The sequence below is a fragment of the Myotis daubentonii genome, chromosome 17 (assembly GCF_963259705.1).
Source record: "Myotis daubentonii chromosome 17, mMyoDau2.1, whole genome shotgun sequence".
NCBI lineage: Eukaryota > Metazoa > Chordata > Mammalia > Chiroptera > Vespertilionidae > Myotis > Myotis daubentonii.
In genome coordinates this window covers 16,107,774-16,129,035 of record NC_081856.1, presented here as the reverse complement: position 1 = coordinate 16,129,035, position 21,262 = coordinate 16,107,774, and the positions used below count along the sequence as shown (strand labels likewise).

Here is a 21,262-nt window from a genome sequence, read left to right as displayed (position 1 = left end):
ACTGTCTTCCTTCACCATAAACTTAAATGAGATCAGACCATTGGAGCAGGTGACAATGGCTGCAAAGATCATCAACTAACCCATCTCACTAGCCTCTGCTCAAGAAGCAACTTCTGGTTATACTCGGAATGTTGTGGTCATATGCATAATCTTCAGGGAGATGGTAGGCTGCTCAGAGGATCAAGTATCAGTCATGTGATTGGTTATTTCTCACCATGGATTAGAAAGGACCGTTAAACCAGTTCACCCCCAAAGGGCAGTTCTGCCTGCAGAATCGGGAGCCAGACTCGTTACGAATTCACCCAGGATCGCACCAGGGTGAGCAGTAGGTCCTCCCCCAAGCAGTATTAAGCTCCTTTCTTAACTTTTCTCCAAACTCTAACAGCACAGTTTGTCTTTTTGGCCACATGCTTGGGCTCCCTCTCTATTTTGCTGCCCACTGTACTGCATAAGGGCTACAAAAACCCACATCACCATCCCTCTACTGTTCCTTATGATCCCTTCATCTCTCCTGTCTCAATGAAACGTACCTTCATTCCACTCTGGTTATTTAAAGGTTCAGTAACACCACTGTCTAGAACTGCATCCCTGCTAAGAAATGTTGCCTTTTACCTTTTTCATTTGCTCACTTCGGTCAGACTTTCTCATCAGAACATCCTATCTTTCCAAGCCCTGATCTATCCCTCCACCAGCTGCACTAGCGTAGCCTGGAACCCAGTGCTCCACCCTCGGGTCCTGTGTTGACTCACTTTTCCAAGCAACTGGTTGCCAAGCCCTCATCCCAGGACTGGCAGCCTCTCGCTGCTCACTCCTCTGCTGCTGTTCTGGGTGGCTGAGCCTGGGAGAAGAGGCCACAATTTGCCAGCTGACCAACTGGATTAAAATCCATGCTTCTGTATTCTTTTGAGTCATCCTGTTGCTTGACAATCCTCCTTCTCCATTTCTTGTGCCTCTAACAGTTTCCACTGAACAGTTTATACTTTCCTCAAGTCCCTGAACCAAAGCTTATATGCTATCACCAATTTTTTTTTAAATCCTCACGAAAGGATTTTTTCCCCCATTGATTTTCAGACAGTGGAAGGGAGGGAAAAGGGGTGTGTGTGTGTGTGTGTGTGTGTGTGTGTGTGTTGAGAGAGAGAGAGAGACAGACAGACAGACAGACAGACAGACAGACAGACAGACAGACATTGACATGAGAGAGACACATCGACTAGTTGCCCCCGGCACTTGCCCTGACTGGGGCTGTGGCTCAAACCCACAACTGAGATATGTGCTCTTGACTGGGAATCAAACCCCAGAACCTTCGGTCCACGGGCTGACATGCTAACCACTGAGCAACCGGCCAGGGCACCAATTATTTTATAAAGAAGGTTGGAGCTTCATTAAATTTTCAGTTATCCTCCTGCAACAATTCTCCTTTTCTCACTGGTTAATCTCAGTGCAGGTTACTTTGCCTTTAGCAGGGTTAACCTTTACACCTTTATTCTTGCTGCCATTTCCACATCTCTTTGCAACAATACTCATTTGTTATTTGGTCTCTCAACATCGTTGATTATCCCATATCTAGAGGCTACTTCCCTTCTACCTACAGAAACAGACAGGTCTCCTCTAACTTTTAAAAATCTTCTCTCCACCATGATACTTCTCTCCCTTCTTTCATCATCAAGTTTCCTGAAAATATGTTTCAAATTTTTATCTACTTACTCTTTAACCCTTTGCATCATCCCTTTGTAGCTACCAGTTTACTCAAAGGACTTTTCCAATTCCCCAATTCAAACTTTTCTCAATCCTGATTTTCCTTAATTCTCCCGAAATGGGCCTTTCTCTGACACTTTTATCACTGTTAATCAATATAATACAGCAATATTTCTCTTTTTCCTTATATATGTCTATTTCTCTGCATTTTCTTCCTTTCTCTATGCTTCTATAATTCCACCTCCCTCTTATCTGTTTGAATTTTCTCTCACAGTCATTTCTTTCCTGGCTACAAATTTTTAAAAAATCACCTTCACGTAGCTGACTCCCAAATCTCTATCCACATGCACACCTTTTTCATGAGGACCAATCCCCACATCCCAGTGATGTGATACCCTTGCCTGGACCAGGATCAAACTCAACCTGCCCCAACATAAACCGTCATCGTCTCCCTCTGAAATGGCCATGCCACCTAGATTGAAAGTTTTCTTTTCACTCCCGAGTTATCTTGGCTCCTCATTTTTTTTCCCTTTTTTTTTTTAATCCTCACCTGAGGACATGCTTACAGAGAGGAAGGGTGAGAGCAGAAGGGAGGCAGAGAGGGGAGGAGGGGAGGAGGGGAGAGAGAAACATCAGTGTGCAAGAGAAACATTGACTGTTGCCTTCTTTACGTGCCCCGACTAGGGATTGGACCTACAACCTGGGTAGGTGCCCTGACTTGGAATCAAACCAGCAACCATTCAGTGCACAGGATGGCACTCAACCAATTGAGCCACCCTGGCCTGATATGTCTCCTCTTTCTTCATACCCTATTGCCAAGTCTATAGTTCCTACCACCCTAATCTTTCACAACAATCTTCTAAGTTCACAGCCACTATCTTAATTACCTTATACCTCTTCTCTTTTGAAGCCGGCAACTTTACCTTTCAGCCATCGCTCTCTCTGCTTTAAGCAGAGACACTTCTCTTCCATAGCCGAGACTTGAGTGAGTCACTCCTGGCTCAGAGGTTGTCAATAGGCTCTCTATTTGCTCCTGAACTGAAACCATACCTTCGTCATGTTTTTAAGGCCTTCTAACACCAACCTTTTTTTTTTTTTGCTTTATATCCCCATTTTACAGAACCACATGTCTGTATACAGAGTCAACATATAAAGCGAATTGGCCTACCAAGATGCGTAACGCTTCTCCAAATCCACAGGATTGCTGGTACCTTTCTCTCTGGCACAAAATGTTCTATAAAATTTCCATCTGACTGACTAAATTCTACAGGTCCTTCAAGGTTCAACCAAAGTCCCACCTGCTCAGTTAGGTTCTGCCTGATCTACTACTGAGGGGTTAACTTCCTTTTCCTTGAGCTGCTAAATCTGAGTATATATCTCCTTTAGGACATATATCCTGTTCTACCTTGTTTTACAATTCATAATCTTATCCATCTTTATATAATATAAATTTCTTCATGGGAGGAACATCACCTTTTTATATGCCTACAGAACATAGCACAAGGTTTAACACATAGTTGAAACTCATTGGGGGAAACAATGAAGGTGAAATGTACCACTGACTTTAAAAAACAGTTTACAACTGCCTTCATACCCCTGGGTAAGTTGTGTAGGGCAATCAAAAATTGTAGATGCTCAATGTCACTAATAATCAGAGAAATGCAAATTAAAAACACAATGAGATAGCATCTCCCACCTGTCAGAATGGTTATCATCAATAAATCAACAAACAACAAGTGCTGGCAAGGTTGTGGAGAAAATGGAACACTCATGCACTGTTGGTGGGAACGCAGATTGGTGCGGTCCCTATGGAAAAGAGTATGGTGGGTCCTCGAAAAATTAAAAATGGAACTGCCTTCTGACCCAATGATTCTACTTCTGGGTATATATCCTGAGAAACTCAAAACAGTAACTTGAAAGAATATATTGTATGCACCCCTATGTTCACTGCAGCATTATTTACAATAGCTCAGGTATGGAAGCAGCCCTAGTGCCCCTCAATAGACAAGTGGATAAAAAAAGCTGTGGTACATTTGACTACTACTTGGCCATAAAAAAGAATAAAATCTTACCATTTCTGACAACATAGATGGATATAGAGACTATGCTAAGTGAAATAAGTCAGAGAGAGAAAGACAAACAACATATGTTCTCACTTATATGTGGAATCTAAAGAACAAAATAAGCAAACAAAAAGAAAATAGAAACAGACTCATAGATAGAGAGAACATACTGAGGGTTGCCAGAAGGGAGGGAGGATGGGGAGCTGGGTGAAAAAGGTGAAGGGATTATGAAGTACTAATTGGAGTGACAAAATAGTCATATGGGTGTAAAAGTTTATATATCCATAAACAATGTTTTTTCCTTTGGTCAGTTCCCATGTGGGAAATGAGGCATCCATGCATATTTAGATTGGCTCCATATATAGTGTGGTATGTTATTGTTATCTCTCCCAAATTATAAAGTTCAAGTCTTCCTCTTTCTCTTAAAAGAGGATAGGAAAATATTAGCTCTTCAAAATAGTACATCTGGTACAACCTTATGAAAACCAAATCAACACACATAGACTAAACTTGAACTGAAGGGTATACATGGTCAACAAGAAATGTTAGTCAGTTTCAAAACTGGAAGTACAGTATGTTGGAGTAGCACTGTGCACTGACCAGTTGTAGAGGTCTAGACTAGTTGATGTTTTTCTTTTGCAAAAGAAATGATTTGTGGTAAATGATGACTGTTCCTTTGAAATATCTCTTGCAATTCCACTTACCATTCTTGCCGCACTAGCTCAGGCTCCTAACACGTACAATCTGGGTAGGTTACATGAGGCTCCAGGCTGCTGCTCATCTCCCCCCGAGTCCAATCTACCCTTGAAATTGCTGCCAGATTAATACCTAAAACACTTTCACCATATCAATCCCTTGCTCAAAATATTCAGTGGCTTCTCCACTGGCTCCAGGACGAAGTCCAAATTCCTTAGCCTCCTATTCAGGGTCCTCCCCAGTTTGGCTCCAGCTGATCCTTCCAAAACTTATCTCTATCAATTCCTTCTTCAGCCATAACTGGTCTCCTCACAGCCTCCAGAACTATCCTACCTTTGTTCCCCCTGCTCCTTCATTTAGAATGCATTCCATCTCGTCTCAACCTATTCAAATTCTACCCATTTCCCAACACTCAGCTCAGATTCCATCTCCTTCTTGAAGCCTGGCCAGACCTCATGGAGCTGAAGAGCTCTTTTTTCTGAACTCTGAGAGCACTTTTGTTTGGATCAGTGGCTGCTAACCTTCTCGAGAATGAAGCCCTCTTCTAACACCAAAATATTTCAGAACCAAATGAGAGCCTATTTTTCTCAATTGCTGATTGAGAAAGTTGCATAATGACAAAAAGCCTACTGCAAATTTCCAGACAAGAAAATCCGTACTTTCAAAAACATAACAGAACATCCACATGTGAGAAAAGTTTAATTGATATGTGGCCTATTAATTCCCTCAGCCTAAAAAGGTTTTGCACAAAATAATCTAATCTGCTGGTCTTCAGTACTTGCTCTGCACCTCCTGGGGATCGCTAAGCTACAGGTTGAAAATCCTCATCTCATAATTTCATTGACATACTGTGACCTTTCAGTTTTTGCCAATTTTCAAAAAGTTTTCTCTCCTCCAACCAGACTGTGAGCTCCACAATGTAGGAACAGTGTCACATACTTCTCTGCATATCTACTAGAACCTGGTAGATTCTTTGCATACAGTAAAAACTAAATAAATGCTTCCTTTCTAGAACACATTAAGTATTTTAGGGTCAATTTTTCACCAGTATTTCATTATAAAAAATTTCCTAAATACAGAAAAGTTAAAATAATTATGTGGTGAACATCTGTAAACCTGCCATTTACTTTTCCATATCTATTCCTCATAAAACCATCATATTTTTCATGCATTTTAAAAAGAGTTACAGACATAATATACTTCCCCTAAACACTTCAGCTTTCATATCATTAACTAGAGTTCATATTTGTTTATGGTTCTTTTTTCCTTTATGTAAAATGTATATATAATTAAATACATAAATCTTAAATGTGCCATTGAATGACTTTTAACAGATGCCCACATTTAAATTCCAAAGTGCAATCTATTTTTAGGTTATTGTAATAATGGAAGCACACCACAACAGTATGAAAAGATTGCTCCAATTTTAAGAACTAAGGTAGCAATAGGACATTCTCAATTTCTGGCCTAGGCAATAGTGAAGTAGAATTTTATCATGGAAGAGCAAGAATTTTTAAAGTAGCCCTAACCGGTTTGGCTCAGTGGATAGAGCACCGGCCTGCGGACTCAAGGGTCCCAGGTTCGATTCCGGTCAAGGGCATAACCCAGTAGGGAGTGTGCAGGAGGCAGCTGATCGATGTTTCTCTCTCATCGATGTTTCTAACTCTCTATCCCTCTCCCTTCCTCTCTGTAAAAGATCAATAAAAAATATTTTTTAAAAAGAATTTTTAAAGTAGTGTATGTGTTTTTGAGCACCTACTATATGCCAGGCATTGTGTAAGCACTTTCTAAGTGACAACTGGTTTGTTCCTCATGGTGATTTTATGATACATCTATGGTAACTGTCACATTTTTGAAGATGAAGAAACTGCACCTTAAAGATGTTTTAAAAACTAGCTGAAGGTCACACAGCTACTTTGAAATTTCTCTGATTGCCATACCTTTTATGAAACCACTGGAAAGTCAAATGTTTTCTGATTAGGGTTTTATCATCCTTCATCATTCCTCAGTTGGAGATCTGAATAATCAGTGGAAGGCACAGCAAAAGGAAAGTCCCAGAATATCCCAAGTGTATCAGTGGATGTTGCAAATTAACAGATGGTAAAATAAACTAGTGGACCAAGATTGGAAGCAGATGAGCTGATGTGAACTCAGAACCTCAATCACATCAATCTGAAAACACGGTTTACTTGCCTAAAATGTAATCAACCTACCAAATTTACATCTCACGTCATACCCTTTTCCCATCTCTTTCCATTCTTTACCAACTCGCAGGAGCACCCAGACATAAACTCTACCTGCACTGGGTGCTGACTAAGCAAGTCCTTACTGAGCACCGGAGTCCTCAGTACCTGCAAAGGCCCTTCGGTGATGGAAAGGATCTCAAAGGAGAAAACATCCTCTCCTCCCATGGAGACACTACAATAGCCAGTCCTGGTGGATATGTTCTTATAAAGTATAACATTTATTATTACTTAATAGCTGCTATGTTTTGAGCATGCAGTAGATGCTAATGTGTGCTAGGTATTCTAGATAGATTGTTGTAATGCCCTGTGATTAAAGTGCAGTGCCAATTTTACAAGGGAGAAAGCAGAGGTTCAGAGATCAGAGATGAAGATGATATTAATAGCCAATGAATTTTAAGAACTTGCTACGAGTCACACACTGTTCTAAGTGCTTTTCCAACTCATGTACCCATCCTCACCACCCTGCAGGTAGGGACTATTATTTCCTTCTTTTCACAGACCAGGAAGTGGAGGCACAGAGCACGCATGTAATAACACAGCATCACACTGACTAACCCGTAAGTGAAATGCCCTGCTCTGTGTCCTCATGAAATCCACATGTCAGTTACATGGACAGTAGACAGCTGGATTGAGACTTTCTAGCCCAGATTAGTCTGAGTAAAAAAAATCCATCTTCTCACTATTCTACTTTCCTAAATCATAAATATTATTCATTCCCTACTTTTCTGAAGGCAATTATCAGGTATAAGTTTACACTGGAAGAAATGGTGATATATTTCAGATTAAAATACTGTCATTACTTCTCACCTGGAATCTCCTCACCACCCACCACCCCTTAAATACGGTTTCAAAATACCACCCAAGTATATCACTGCAACACAGACACACACACATCACTGTCCTCCTTACAAGCCTGCAGGTCTCCCAGCTCCTGAACTGCGTACCAAAGATCCTTTATCATCTGTTAGGGTAGCTCCTCGCACCACCGCTGTGCACTTTGCACATGTCCCTCATCTCACACACATGTGCACAGTGTCCCTGGAATTAGGGATGTCTTTGCTACAACGGAAAAATTCTTGCTCTCCCTTCCTTCCAGGCTTGGCACCCATTGTTCTCCTCCCTCTCCTTCAAGACTCCAAGTGCTATGAGTGTGTAGAAACCAACCTCCACCCTCAGCCACCTCAGTCCTGTTCAGGTGCCCCTCCTCCTCTGCAGAGCGTAGCCCCAGTTACAGTCATCAACCACAGGCCTGCAAATACGGGAGACTGTGAACTTCCCCGGCCAGGAGGGTGTTTGGTACATTTCTAGACACAATCACTCAATGAATATCTCTTGAATGAATTCACAATGCAATAATGGATATACAGTGTGATAGTCATATATATTTAATATATGAAAATAATATATAATTTATTATTTAGGGCCAATCATCATTGCTTACCATCGCGTATGGATACTAAACCTAAGTGTACTAACTGCTCGATCTTTATGTCATTCCATTGTTTCTTGGACTATGTGGCAGTTGCTTCATCATTACTAAATACTATTAACTTTGACAGTTATTAGTGCAGGACAAATGCGGATCCATTACTACAAATCCCAATTCAAATCAGTAACAATGCCGATGGCTGATGCTCTCTGCATGGGCAGCCTATGGCTACTATATGAATTGGTCTGTGAACTGATGATTTTCAAATATTTGGAAATGGACTTCAGATGCTTATTAAGTCGGGTAATGCTTTGTAAGTAAAATTAATGAATCTCTGCTCTTGTAATTATTCCACTGTGTTATATGCTTGGTAATAAGGGGCATCCATTCAACAAATATCTGTTGACTGCTTAATCACTGCCAAGCCTTCTGCTAGATGGTGTGGACACACAGTGAAGAGGTCTGTCTGTGCCTTTAAGGAGCTAGAGACTATACACACATACATGTAAACACACGTGTAAATAGCTGTTTCCTTCACTGGGCCACACTCTTAGATAAGGGAAAGGAATGGTTTAAGGCAGAGAAAGCACTTCAGTAAGAGCCAAGCTTTTTGGCTTCTGAGGAGGCCAAGTTTTACAGTGTAGAGTGTGGGCTTTGAAGCCAGCCTCATGTGCCTTTGAATCTCATCTCAGCTCAGACAATAAGCTGTGTAAACAGAGACTAGTCATCTAAGTGCTTTAAAAAGAGGTGCACAAAAGTTACCCTAACGTCCTTTGAGGATAAAATAAGGTATGTAGAGCACATAAATATTGCACTCAATAAATAGTAAGAATTCAGTCAATTTGGTTCATATTCTTTCCCTTGCTAAAAATTATTCTTTCCATGAAAATTCCTCTTATCAGTAATAGGGACAATGAAAAAAATAGGTAAACATTTCGGATTTTGATCCATTTTAGGTTAAAAAAAAATGTTTCCAATTTGTATGATGGGAATAATAAAACATACCTCCTTGGAATGCGTTTGGTAGAGTTCATCTATCTTTTGTTGGTGTGATAGGATATTGGAGGAATGGAATTAAATGAAAATTCTGCAAATCCAGCAAATTATCAGGAACATAATCATAATAAGCTTTTACTTATATATAATTTGGGATCCTAAAACTTAATGTCAATCTTTCTTTAACTTCTCGAAACTTACATTTTGAGAAGGCAATGGCTAGCAGTCACTGAGGACAGCTCTGTGACAAAAAACCTTTTCCTACCTACAGTAAAAATAAAAAAGTTGTCATGATGTACCTGTTATTTCTATTAGATTGTATGTCTGAAGCAAAAAGGAGGAGAGTGAATTACTCTTAGACGATACTCCAAGTAAATAAAGAAAACACGCACACATGCACACACACCCCACTTTGCTCCCCCCAAGGCATCCTTGACCATCATGAGAAATTAGGAATTACTTAAAGCAAGAACTCCATGACTGAAGGGATAAGAATTAGCCTAAATACCAGCAGTCAAGGTTCACACCTCTCTCTGGAGTGAACCAGACGTTTTTCCCAGAAGATAGGACGTGCTTAGGGAAATGAACTGCTGCTTGTACCAAAGTTCTGGCCCACCCAGGGAGACAGGCCAGGGAACTGTGATTCTCTGAACGATCGATCAGGTATTAGGCGTAGGTGAGAACTGTCTCCACTCAGTCACTCGTTTATCAGGAAGCCTGGCGCTCTGGAAACTGAGCTGAGTTTCAGGCAATCAGCACTGCAGCTCCTATTCCTAGTGTAGAAGACACAGTTAGCCCTACCTAATAGAGTGTACATGCCAACCTACAAGGCCTTATACAGGCCACCCCTTGATTCCTCTGGCTTTGTCTCTCATACCCCTCATTTCTCTTACTGGAACAGACCAGACATGTTCCCAACACTCAGCTTTGACAACTGCTGTTCCTTTGGCGCCCCCAGCAAATGCCACTTACACTTCTTTTTTGACTTGGGCTTGTTTCATATCATTTGGTTCTCAAAGTCAAGATACATGTGATCAAATTTATCGCCTACTTAAAAGTATTTCCTAAGGTAGAAAATATTTCTCTCAGCTGTAGTCAAACTGTAACTGCTTTTTAACTTTCACAGTAATACTGCTCCCATCCAAATGTGCAAATAAAAATGACTTGTAATGAAAAGCAGAGATGACTTCCCATCTCCATTTAATCCCAGAGAGGCTTAACATAGACGGATGGCTGGTGGAATTATAATTAAGTCTAAAGCTTTGAAAATTACTAAGAGACAATCCCCTAAAAGTTACCCTATGGATGCATTATGCTGTGCATGCGTGACCCCGGGAAGAAATCTCACACACCAAGAACTTAAGAGACCAGCGTGCAATGACCTGGGAGTTGACCTTATACTAAAGTCCTTTTGCAGCTCCACTATTTGCTAGGGATTGGTGTTCTCCAGTCCTGAAGACACCGTTGTGGCAGTGAGGGCACCCATGTTTGGTGTGAAAGCATTAGGAAAGGCATTGGCAGCTGAGGGGAACCTCGTGCTCCCTGCAGAATAACATGGGGATTTGAAAACCCAGGCTCTGGACTCGGAACTTGATTCAAATATCAGGTCAGACACCAGTGGTACCTCTTATAATCATGTGTCTTTCAAGCTGGCATTTCACTTTCTAGGACTCAGTTTCTTGTGTGTAAAGTAGTAATACGAACTATTGAGGTGACTATTATTTACTACGGCCTAGAAGCTAATAGATACAGAGCACTTAGTAAGTTCCAGGTGTGCTACAAGTTTTACTTATCCTCACAGCAAGCCTGGTGACGTTCCGCTATGATCCCATTTTACAGATAAGGAAACTGAGCCACATAGTCACTAGCTTGCTTGAGCTCACACAGCCAGTAAATGGAGCTGGGATTCAAATCCAGTCTCTTAACTATGATGTTGGCAATCTAAAGGGAATTTTCTGAAGATTAATGGAATAAATCATGGGGAATGGTCAGCATAATGGACTGCCAATGAGTTATTGATAAAAGTAGCTATTATTACTATTAATTAGCAATAGGCATGTGATAATTATTCTCATACACTATATAGGCAAACATAAAATCATAATTATTTTGTTCATCCTTTCCTGGCTTTTGTTAAATAATAATTTATAAGAGGCTAATTCTATGGCTGCAAATTCTTAAAATGTCACTTAGAAAACTCTTTTACTCACAATAACCCTTAATCTTCTAGAAACACAACCATGTGCAGAATGTAAACAACAATAAAATTAGATTACCATGTTTCTATTGATGACACACTATTGGACCACAAAAAGATAAATATAGCCTTCAAATGCAGCCTCAGACCATAATTTGATGCACACTCACACCAATTTACATATTTCTCATACATAGATTTCTTGGAAATATTCCAGTTGGACAAAACTATATTTTACTAAATTAATATTACAGTGAGAAAAACAATGTCAGATAATTTATTAGTGTTCTAAGCTTTGCAGAAATGATAAAACAAGTTTAAAATAACTCCTGGTAATACCAATTGGTATAACTGAATTAACCTGTGACCTAAAATATGCAATATACAATTAAATACATCTTAACATGCAGAAAATCTAGCCACCTCACTCAAGATCATATCTCTTATCATCTTGGAAATCTGATACATCATTCAAAATGACTATCTGAATTACAGAATTCCTGAAGCCCTATTTGTAGGGAAGATTCCAATGGCATCTGGTCTTATGTCACTCACAGGCAAATTCATCTGCCTTAAGACAAAATTAAGCTTCTTCTTATGTATACATCTAAATTTTCAATACAGGCAAACTCAGAAGTAGAGCTCTTAATTCCGCTGGCTCACACCTCTTTCTGGCCCATCTCCACTCCTCACCCCCCAGACAACCAAAAATAAACACTCAAACCAGTACTATATGAACTGACCTGACCAATTGTGGGCTCCCAGGGACTTAAGACAACCAGGAAAAACAAAGATGGAAAGAATCACTGCTTTGCAAACAAGGCCTTAATTAGATCCGTAAATAAAAACCCTTTTACTGCTCCAGCCCTGAGTCCTTCTGAAGGAAGATTTCCCAACTACTTCTCACACTGACACAACACAAACATAGCAAACCGAGGCGTGAGCATACACCCGCACGCTGGAAATCCTCTCGATGTCCCGTTATCTAAAAAAGCATCACCACTGAAAGTCCTAGGCCTTAAAAATTATACTGTAATAATATAACAAGAAATTTCTATTCCATCCTATCCTGGAAGACGAACTGCCCCGAAAACGAGGAAAAACAGGTAAAAGAAAAGCCACAGTGGATGTTTTCAAAACCATCCATTCGTCTCCCCCGAGGCCAAGCTTTCATTGTTTAATGGTAACTACACAATTTATTAATTCCCTTGGAGACAACTCTTCCAACAGTGCTCTTCGGTATGCAGGTCAAGCATTCACTTAGGCTACTTTATATTTTTGCCTACTTATGTTTTATAATTCAAAGATGTATAAACTGGGTGAAACCAACAGTTAACTGCAACAATAACAATTCAGAGAGGTTGGAATGGAACATAAAAGTATGAAGAGTTGAAAGTTTTGAAATATGAAACATTCAAACAACTTTTCTAACTAAGGACCATTTCACGTAGGAAATGAAAAAGCACAATATTTGAGGCTGCAGCTCAGTGTCTCTCTGTCTTTATCCCTTAGATGAACCATGAAAATAGGCGCTAGCCTGTGAGTACAGAACCTACAAACATTGAGTCTTATGATAATTTGGCAGCAGACCCAAGAAGAAACTTAATATTCTCTGCCTCGCCATTCCATTCCCTTCTTGTTTGTTCTTCAGATGAAGTTATGGTTTTTGATACAGGAGATTTTCATGTTTTCTTAGCCTCATTATAGGGACAAGTGGTGGCAGGAAGAAAAAATGGCCCTGAGTGAGAGAAGACAATCAATATAAATGTGGGCACAGCCAACAACTGTGTAAACTGCGTGGAAGTTTTGTTGACCTAATTAAGGAGACCAGCTTCAATGAGGCTGCAGTGAAGTCGCTCAAATATAAATCACGGCCTAGAACGCTAGAAAGAAATATGTGTTAGGGAGTTAAGGGGAGGTGATTGATATTTTAAACGCTCTTTGAAATTTTAATGAATTTCTTGTTTTTCCTTCTTCTGATTCATTGGTAAACGCTGCTGGCTTCAAAATAAGTAAGATTTTCAAAGAAGGAACAGGAAAATCTATAATGATTATACCCCAGGGAAGCCTGCCAGACATTATGACTTCACTAATTTAAGCTTAACTCCTCTAGTGGTGACTGTGAGGAATGAAGCCAACGCATTATAGAACATGTAAGTAGCATGATGAATTGATTCACAAACTGAATAATAACCCAGAACTTTCTAATACTGTTTGCATCTACTAGTAAACAGGCATGTAACAGGGATCCTGAAGAAAGTTTGAGTCCACATTTTCAAACTGCACACTAAAATAAAACTGAATATGCCAGTAGATTGACTAAAATCCCATTTTATTTTTCGGACAATTTATACTAACGTCTTCTAACATCAATTTTTAATGACTGGGACCCTTGACATCTTTTGACTTCTCTTAACTACTAGAACCCTTGCCACGTCCACCCCTGAAGAATGCCTGAAAACAAAGTGAAATGAGTGTGTATTTATCTGAAATTGGCCTAAAACTTTCATTTCCAACATTTAAGATAATTAAGATTATTTTAAGGATAAGGAGTAATTTTTAAATATTTTCCAAATTGAATGGCTCATCAGATTACACAATTATTCAACATATTTTATTATTTTGAACTTATTTTAGTTGTGCAAAAAAATATTCCTGAATCTGAACATGATATCAGCTATTAAGTATGAATACTCAGAAACATATTACCACCCCACAAGCCCTTTAAAAACAAACCACACATCATTCACACAGAGCCCCCCACGGGGGAAGTCCCCCCCACACACTCGGTTTCATTATAGTGTGGTGCTTATTTTGTCCCAGACGATATGCCTGTGAATGATGACAAAATGAAACATCTTCCCCTTACTTCATTTCTTCATCTATAAGAAAATTAACTACCATTATTTCATAATTAGTCCCACCAATATGTATTGGTATATTCTCTTAAGCAAAATAATTTGACATGCTTATTCTTCTATATAGTTAAGTTACTTTAAGTGATTATCTTATTTGAATTTTTCAGTGATGAGAACTGTTACATGTTTGGCCCCCTCTGGCTCTCCTCAGTGGCTACTTGCTCAAGGTCAGTGTATACCTGCTCAAGGAGACTGGCGTGGGGCCCACTAGCCTAGGGACCTCTTTGTGATTAAGCGCACCCCAGTCTACACTGTGGCCTAGCCATCCTTCTACCTGCATCTGAATTCCAAAGGAGAGGAAAAAGGGACTGCTTGCCTTTTATTTGCTTTGTAAAATCTAGTTAAACCCTAGGATTGTTTTCCTTTTAATAACTTAAAATTCTTTGTTATCACCTATCGAAATGGGAAGAAAAGAGTTTCAGATGAAAAGGCACCTTATTCAGAGATTAACTTTTGCTAGGTCAGCGAAGTTTCTACTTTTGACAGTGACCATCTTTCATGAACACTGGTAATGAAAGTATTTACTTAAATGGAAAATACAGACTACAAGGGTGGGCAAACGTAGGTTTACAGTTGTGAGTACATGAAACAGAGTTTATTATTATTTATTATTTTCCATACAAGCCACTGTAAATCTATGTTTTCCCACCCCTGTATTTACACTTTAAAAACAACAGTCACAGTATAAAAATTAAGATGTCTCACATGAAAAACAGCTGATTTTATATTTTTTCTATTATCATAAATTTCATAACATTAATAGTTTCAAAAGCCTTCACTAATACATATGGAAATACTGAACCAAACAATTTCATGGCATTTAGTTTTGTTTATTTTTAAGAAATGTGATAAAAGATCACAATGGTGATTGGAAAATGATGTTTATGGATGAAATTCTAACATGAATAATTTATTGAACATCTAGTGAAACTTATGCTCCAAGTTCATCAAGGTCCAGAGGTTTAGGAGGGAATAAATAAGCAAAAATATAATCTGTGAAGAAGTAATTTTTCATTAGGCTAAGGTGGAAACAAATAGATTACAACATGTAATATATCCTTCCATATGCTAAAGTTTTAAAAATATACACAGTATCTAAGTATGAAGAACAGATTATAATATATATATATATATATATATATATATATAGTCTTATTTACATGTTTAGACTTATGCATATGTGGATCAAAGTAGGTATTTTTATTTACATAACATGTATATAAATATTCATGTATTAATCATACACAAATAATTGTAATGGTACTATGTTTTAAATATAGTATTTAACCTTTAAGAAGCAAATACATTTTGTGTATCATCCAAATGAGATTGTATATTTGTAAACAATAGATTTCTTTTTTTAACTTCTTTATAACTTAATGTCCAAAGTGCCAAGACTAGGCACACAGATTCTTGTACTGATATTTAGGAACAATTCAGTCCAATGTTATATGTATGCAACAAAGCAACAAATAGTTTAGTAACAAAAGGGAAAGCAAAACAAAGGAAATAATTCTAAATTTTCATTACTCATAAAGCAAAACACTGCAAATTGATACTGTGTTGTGGAAAATGGTCAGGAGAAGATACAACAAAAAGGTTTAAAATGTTATGCCCACCCCATATGTATAATATGCATACGTATGTATCTATGCAAAATAAAACCAGTCTATGTAGTGTTATAATAACCTAGTGACGTGCAGCTCCTAATGGTGAGTACTGATTCATAAGTCAAATTACGTAAGGAGAAACAGAACAGTAATTTCATGGATTTGAACTCGTAACCACCTAACAACAGAGCATACAGTCATGAAGAAGCAAGGTGCAAAGTAAACAGTGAGAAGGCAGACACTCACCTTCGGTGCCATTGGGAGTCATGGAATTACTATTTATATGAGAGTTATCGAGTTTGGGGCCACTGGGGGAGTCACTACTACCACTCAGACGGCTATGCGGGCTGGTTAGATCCTGCATTTCCATAGACCTAGAGACAAGAAGCCTTCCGTTTGACAGATGTACGAAATTCATAACGCAGCTATTTAATGCGCTAACGACTTGACGCCTCTGGAACACATTCGCACAAAAGTCCCATTGTATCTCTTTTCTTAGACTCAAAATAGTTCATCTTACATTTTACCTCCAGTCACCCTTTCATAACATGTGGTAATGAAAGGTGTCAGCCACTTGCCTTACCTATCCAGCCAAACATTCACAGGGGGCTTTTAAAATCTTTTTTTTTCTCCTCTTATAGGGCTCATCAAGGCACAGATCAAAAGAGACAATTACATCTAATTTAATCTTTTTTTAAAAAAAATGTAGTCATGCTTCTTTTACATTAAAAAGGCATCATTTTTCTAAAAGAAAAAATGTGTAAACAAGTAGGAAAAAACCACCCTTCTATGGAATCTGTTTGATCTAATAAATTAGCACTAAGTACTCCTTTATAATTTACCAACCAATCGTAATTTAATGGGTCCCCAAACCAAATAAAACACTCGGAGCCTATAGTCTAATGACAGAGAATGAGATAGTTCTGCTGAATGTGTTTACTCTGGCAAACTGCTTAATTGTCCCTCTGTTTCCCTTGAAACAAATGCAGCATTAAAACATTATGATGTCGGCTCTCCTGTTTGCTTTGTGGATTACACACAGCGTGCCCAATTGAAAAGGGATAAGGCCCACGTACAGAGTCCTGTGAGCATTAGCACTTGGAATACCTCAACTGTCACTCAGGGAAAGAACAATTGTACTTCAGTGCTCCAAGCGTGCATTTTTACCCTATAAAAACACTCCCACCTCCCCTGAAAGTCCTTAGACCCAGCAGTTACTCACTCTATAAAAGGTACAAAAGCCACTACTCATGTGCACAAGTGTACAACTACCCATGTGTATTTAACATCTCAGTAAAGAAGAGAGGATTTATTTAAAGTGACTAAAAACATCCCTAGATACCATCTTGTTTTTAAAGCTTTTGAGAATCGAAGACCCATTTACTTTATTTTAAACGTATGTGTATTTTTAAGGTGGGGGGGGAGGAGGCATGTTTAATATCCTATCTATGAAGCTAAGGCTAAAAGGCAGTCATTTTAATTTGGAGGTTGCACTTAAACTGATTTTAAATGGCTTAAGATGAACCATTTTTCTTCTAGGGTGAGTTTTTATTTCCCCCAGTCATCTGAATTCAAACTAGAAATGACTTAAAAATCTAATTTCTCTTTTCTAAATTACCTTTACACTCACAGTTTTCCTAACTCCAGAAACCATAGCCCATAATCATTTTCAAACCCAGGCTCCTATTCCCTTTCTACATACTCAAAATGTTTTACACACACACACACACACACACACACACACACACAGTGCTAAGTAATTTCCAACAGAGGCCGTTGCTATTAATAGCAATAATTAAGAAATACTAGACAAAAATAGATATGGGTCACAGAGAGGTAATCTCCCAAAATGTCAAATATCAACAATATCCTTACCTGCAACTTGAGGAAACAGCAACATCTGAACTGGTTTGAGGTGTTTGCACCTGTGATCAGGGGTAAAAAATTAGAAGCTGTTGTTAACTCTGCTTCGGTGTCAGCTCTTAATTACACAGAGCACATGGCAGAGAACCACAATGCTCCCTTTTAACCAAAAGAGAAAAAGGAGGATACTGCAGCCGTGAAAGGCATATTGTCTTTAAGTTGAGGTCTCTACTGTTGTTTCCTCCTGCAGGTCTACCCTCCTCCTCCCCTGGTCAGGGGGGACGGCGGCCAAATGACTGGATAGTGATTCATCACTGGCCTATGACAGCTGCAAACGGATTACCCCTCCCCCAATCAACATGCAAAGCAGCCTGGCCCAGGCAGCTTGGAAAAGGTGCTTGGAGGGGAAAAAAAATCGCTAGTAGCAAAATGAGTGTGTTTCACAGCAGTAGCCCAGGCCACAGGGTCCTCCAGCATCCTCGGATCTTTCATCTGCTGCTCTCACCAGCTGAAGCAGAGTTCCCGCCCACCCCACTGACTCCCGACAGTTTCTTATCCTTATCACCAGTTTTCTGCTATATTGACTGCTTGTCATTTCACATTCACTGAAAGGGCTTTTGGGCAACTTCCAGGCCCCGCTGGACTCATTGCAAAAGGCAAGTTTTCATCCCCCAAGCCCCATCCCGGAGCGCTATGCTCGTGTACCCACGCAGATTTACAAGGCAGCCACGCGTACTCCTCCAGGCCTGATCAAGTAGGGAGAGCCGTTCGCTTTGATCTGATTTTCCATCTTTTAAACCGAGAGAGAATGGATAAGACAGTCATCAATCCGTGTCGCAGGTAGCCAGCCTGTCGCTGTCTGTTGTCTCCAGAAGAATCTGGATTTCGGGACTTCACCGGACAACAACTAACCTAACAGGCAGGGCAGCCTTTGCTAATCTCTGCCCACCCTCCAGAGGCAACGCCAACGCCAATGACCAGCAGGTGAGCAGCTCAGGCGAAGGTGGGCTGCTGGCTCCCACGCTCAGGCTGATGCCTCAGCTGTAAAGAGCATTCTATTCTGCAGGGCGTTCAAATGATTCCGAATTCCAAACCTTTGAGGTGCATTTTCATTCAACCTGAACTGACATTCATTAGGGTCACAGGACCAAGTTGAGAACCGGAGCACCTCACATGGCATTAAAGTTATCAGGCCAAGCATCTACGTCTGAGTCCTGTTCCTTTTTCAATTATGATTTATGAAATTAAGAAATACTACCTTTCTGGCCAGCATGAAGCATCGTTAAAGTCGCCATGTCTTGGTGAATGTTACGTGCGATTTCTGGGTATGCTTTTCTAGAGTACGTGCAGGATGAAAATTAATTTTTAAGAGTTGCCTGAGCATTAAATGAAAATTTAATGTGAATGCTTGTGGATATGTCGTTCTGTGATAACAGGCTTCTGCAATTTTTGTTAAATTTAATGTTCTACACAAGGTTGAATGTTTCCCCTTAGGAACTGCAGCAATATACCTAAATACACCTGGAATAAATTATAGGTGAGAACTAACTTAGTTTTAAGAACTCTCTTGGCTTAATTATGTGAAAGAGTATGTAAAACATACTTTCTGTTTAATGTTAAAAGTGTTAAAATACATTGCTATTTTAACATTAGCTAGATTGTATAAGCTTAGAAATGTAACTTTGGTTCCATTATATACTTAGTTTGATTATATTTATATTTGAGGTTTAACCTGTCATTTTTAAATTTCAAAGTCAAACTGTTCATTGAATTGGAGTTCAAAATAAGAATTATTCTAACACGTTTTCTCACTAAAAAATGTATTTTTCACAACAACATCTTTCCTTTCTGCTGACTCGACTCAGTCTCTACTGTACTTTTTATGCACTACAATTTTTGAAAGTCCACATTCACGATCTTCATTTCATTAAGTAGACTTCAGATATATTCTTTTGTGTCTCAAGGATTATTTAAACCATGTGTTGTGTGTTACTGTATTTAAAAATGACTCTTTAATCAAAATAACTTTAAAACAACTAATCCTCACTTAGGCTGGTCAGCTGAATCCACATCGCGGTCCAGGAAAAATAAATCTACTCTCAAGAATGCGAATGCAGACAACAATTAGACACAGATGTGAACAAAATTAGTTACAGTTTACAAAATGCTACACTTCACATGCTTTTAGTTTTTTATGTGTAGTACAAGATTGCAGTGTAGTAAGGAAACATACTCTCATAATGACTTATCTAAAAAGAACACCTATTTCTGATTGGTGTTGATTTTCTCTTATATATGACAAAATCTCTGGAAATTTCTGTATTTTCAAGGTCTAAAACCCTAATGTGTTTCAAAAATAATTAGGCGCATTTCCATTCAAAAGAGAAAACATTATTTCATGCTTTTCAGAAAAAATGCTGTTAGACATCTGTAAGCTTACATTTTCTGCTTCCCATCCATAAACGTAATGTTTCTTGTCTTCTCCTAATCTGGTATTTTTTATTCAAATGCTCCTATGAGTGCAACAATATTTCCCTTAACATTGTAAATGGTCACCTTATATTACAATGAAGTCATTTCACTTTAATGCTTTTTAAAACTCTTCCTATAGAATGAATGCTCAGAGTAGCATACAGCTACTGAAAACACAAAGAGAAAAAAGATAGCAGAACTTCTTAGGACTTATATTCAAGAATCCCAAACTAGTAACTCTGACTTCTGATTAGTTAATGAGGTCTTTTAAGTTTGCCTTTTTTCTAATTAAATTTATAATTCTTCACAGATGTAACTTTTGTTGATGTTCAATTTGTCTCTCTCATTTTGTTAAACCTCACATAGTACTTCGCCAATCCATTGAATAGCCACATTAAATCTGTTAATACCATGCTCTTCAACCCCAGAAATTATTTCCAGAAGGCAAACTTGCTTTGAGGGATCATCAAACAAGACTTAAGGTACACATTTTATCACATTTTCCCTACCACAGAGCTCAGGATGCAGAGCAAAATTCATGACTTTTGCACTGTTTATTATACTTTGCTAAATTACAAATCAAAAGCATCTGACAGAAGATCATGTATGAAGCCAAAAAGTTAATAATGTTCTGTGAAAAGTAAACTGTAAATGGAAAGGGATTCTAAATCTCAGCAGCACAGAGCAAATAAAATGTAGGTACTTGTCTAAAATTATGGGTTTTCCACAGGCTTTTCTGCTTGCTAGAAGCAATTTTTACGAAACGACTATAATTTTAAACTTACTTTCTTCAAACCAAAAAGAAATTTTCAAAGTGAAAGTACTGAACTTATCTAAATAAATAGAGTTGGCAGGCAAGCTAGTTTTGCCCAACCACAGATCAACCTGAGCACTCCCAAATTTGAAAGACAATGGCAATTTTCTCATCAGAATGCATTTTATAGTGAAAAAAATGTGCCTTGGGCACAAATCTGTTTTTTAATCAGAATGTATTCTTGCTAAAACTCTCTTCAATCAATATTTCTACCTACGGTGTCAATGCTCTGGTTAAAACCTAAACCTAAAACTGAAATAAAG

The 21,262-nt window shown here is 38.7% G+C and overlaps 1 protein-coding gene across 13 annotated transcripts in view; it reads right to left on the bottom strand.

The window, feature by feature from the left end:
• The window catches only part of EYA1 (EYA transcriptional coactivator and phosphatase 1), a 302,957-nt gene that overhangs the window by 130,770 nt on the left and 150,925 nt on the right, over window positions 1-21,262 (bottom strand). For 8 of the 13 annotated variants that reach the window (XM_059672901.1, XM_059672898.1, XM_059672900.1 and 5 more), the window contains 2 exons: window positions 17,726-17,775; window positions 16,097-16,224 (listed from right to left, as the gene is read on the bottom strand). In XM_059672901.1, coding sequence (XP_059528884.1) covers window positions 16,097-16,224; window positions 17,726-17,775 — 178 coding nt within the window. The remainder of the gene's footprint in view (window positions 1-16,096; window positions 16,225-17,725; window positions 17,776-21,262) is intronic. The other 5 variants (XM_059672908.1, XM_059672904.1, XM_059672906.1 and 2 more) reach the window with 1 other exon arrangement.